Here is a 2,089-nt window from a genome sequence, read left to right on the forward strand (position 1 = left end):
GAAAGTTTTCTTTCTTTCTTTTTTTTTTTTTCCTAGAGTTCCCTGTAAAACGGTAAGAAGTGCTGGCAAAAGCAAGTCACCGCCGGGGGGTTGGATAGTGAAGGCGACTGGTAGGGAGGAATATGGTGTTCCTCCCTCTGCCTCTCTTTCTCCATCCACAAAACAGGCTGCGGCCTACCTCACTGTGACACCGCAGGGCAGAGATCAGGAAGTACAGTGCCTTTGGTGCCGCAGACGAAAGGCGTTTTTCTCGCAAGACTGTGTCAGTGATCATGTATGTCTGACACCCCACCACCACCTTCTGGACACGTGGCAAGTACCCTAGTATTTTGGGGCACGTGAGACCTTGGGGTGATCTCCAAACATGCTTCCAATTCTGACACCCATCTCTAGAGAAGTGAGACACTGATTCCAGCTGAGTTACACTCACCAGAACAAGGCACCCCTTTACAGGCGTCAGAGGCAGTGGAGAAAGATATTTTCTTGGTTAGGGAGGATTCTGGGGAAAAGAATGAAACCCAGATGCTGTGGTTGAAACCCAAGTCTGGTTAGGACCAAGGCTGCCCTCCCAGGCTTGCACCCCCACCTGGAAAGGAGGGTGACACCTGAAGCCCTGCCACAGACTCGGCGGAGATGATGGGGGAACATGTCTTTGGACCTCAGTAGGCATTGTACATAAGCACGTGTGGAACTTAGAGGCTACTTTCTTCCTGGTCCTTTGAGTTGGATTTCACCTTCTTTTGAGGAGTCAGGGGACTCCACCTGGGAAAGTGGGAGTCCACGTGTTTAGAGGTGACCCATTGTACCGGCGGTAAGCTGGGAGGGGACCACCTCTGGCCAGCTTTGGTCTCTTTCTGCTTCTAGTGAGCATTGCCATCCTATCCCACAAATATTATTTCTTGATGTCTTAGGCTGTGAGATAAACAACATAACTGGAGTTACTGCAGGTTTTCATTTTTATCAGGAATTCTTGAGACTTCATCAAAGGTTCTATCCTGACCCTCCAAATGTCTCAGACAGAGCAGCTGGGAGGTAAAATGGAAACACACCTTAAGGGACAGCAGAGTCACTGTGCTGAAAGCCCCAGAGAGGGATGCAGAGCACGTGGGCCTCCTCTACAGGCTTTCCCAGGGATCTGGTTCTCCAGGTGCAGGCATGGTGTAGCCTCAGACAGGCTCACTGGGGAAAACGAGCACACCTGGCCTAAAGGCAAACTCATCTCAGGTGGGTATGTTTTCTGCAGTGGGCACCAGATGTCTGGTGGGCCAAATGAAAGGAAGTTGAGAAGGAACGGGAGTAAGGACATGTTGTTGGGATGAAATAACTTTGAACGAGTGAGGTGTCGATGGAGGCCTGCTCTGGGTTGCAGAAGGCTGCACGCAAATACACGGCCCAGCTGCTGGCCCCCAGCACAGCCCGATGGCCCCTGCTCTGCAGCCGAATGCACGGGGCCCTGATGTTGGTCATTTTCAAGGGTTCAGGGGTCAGTGGCAGCTGGAAGCAGCAAGAGTGGGGAGTCCACAGCAAGGGGGTTAATCGCGATCCACAGTGACCGCCCCAAGAGAGAGATCTGTCACAGCATCTGCAGATGCTTCTAGCAAGGACGGCGGTGGCCAGGGGCATTAGGGGTATTAGGAGAGCAGGGGCTCAGGTCGGAAAGCAGACCAGTCCTCCCTGGCTAAGCACAGTCTGTGCAGGCAGAATGATGGTGCAGATACTGACTCAGGCCCCCGCTGCACCCTCAAGATTGTTCTGAGAAATTATTCTTTTGGGAGAAAGATGCTCCAATCTTAGTTCTCATCCCTGAGGAGGTCTACTTTTCAGCGACTCTCCAGTTTTTCCAAGTTACGTATGATTAGAATGAGGTGGTAGTGTTGGTTATAGAGCACGGAATAAGGGCTTTATTATGTTTCCCATCTTTTAACATTTTTATTGTTATTACTTTCAGATTAATTTCACACTTTGTATAATGACTCCACGTGATATATACAATGCATTTCTTTAAACAGAGAACTTTACCTTTTTTGTCTGTTAAATGTTTCTGCTTTGCACCTGGTACCCCCCCCCCCAACCCACCCACCCGCCCCTC

At 50.4% G+C, this 2,089-nt stretch overlaps 1 protein-coding gene across 1 annotated transcript in view; it reads left to right on the forward strand.

Moving 5' to 3' along the window:
* The first annotated feature begins 1,345 nt into the window (after positions 1 to 1,345).
* The window catches only part of FOXO3 (forkhead box O3), a 151,966-nt gene continuing 151,222 nt past the window's right edge, over positions 1,346 to 2,089 (forward strand). Inside the window, exon 1 of the mRNA XM_027775101.1 lies at positions 1,346 to 1,483. Within this exon, the coding sequence (XP_027630902.1) occupies positions 1,346 to 1,483 (138 nt within the window). The remainder of the gene's footprint in view (positions 1,484 to 2,089) is intronic.

Source organism: Tupaia chinensis, unplaced genomic scaffold (genome assembly GCF_000334495.1).
Source record: "Tupaia chinensis unplaced genomic scaffold, TupChi_1.0 Scaffold000527_1, whole genome shotgun sequence".
NCBI classification, from domain to species: Eukaryota; Metazoa; Chordata; class Mammalia; order Scandentia; family Tupaiidae; genus Tupaia; species Tupaia belangeri.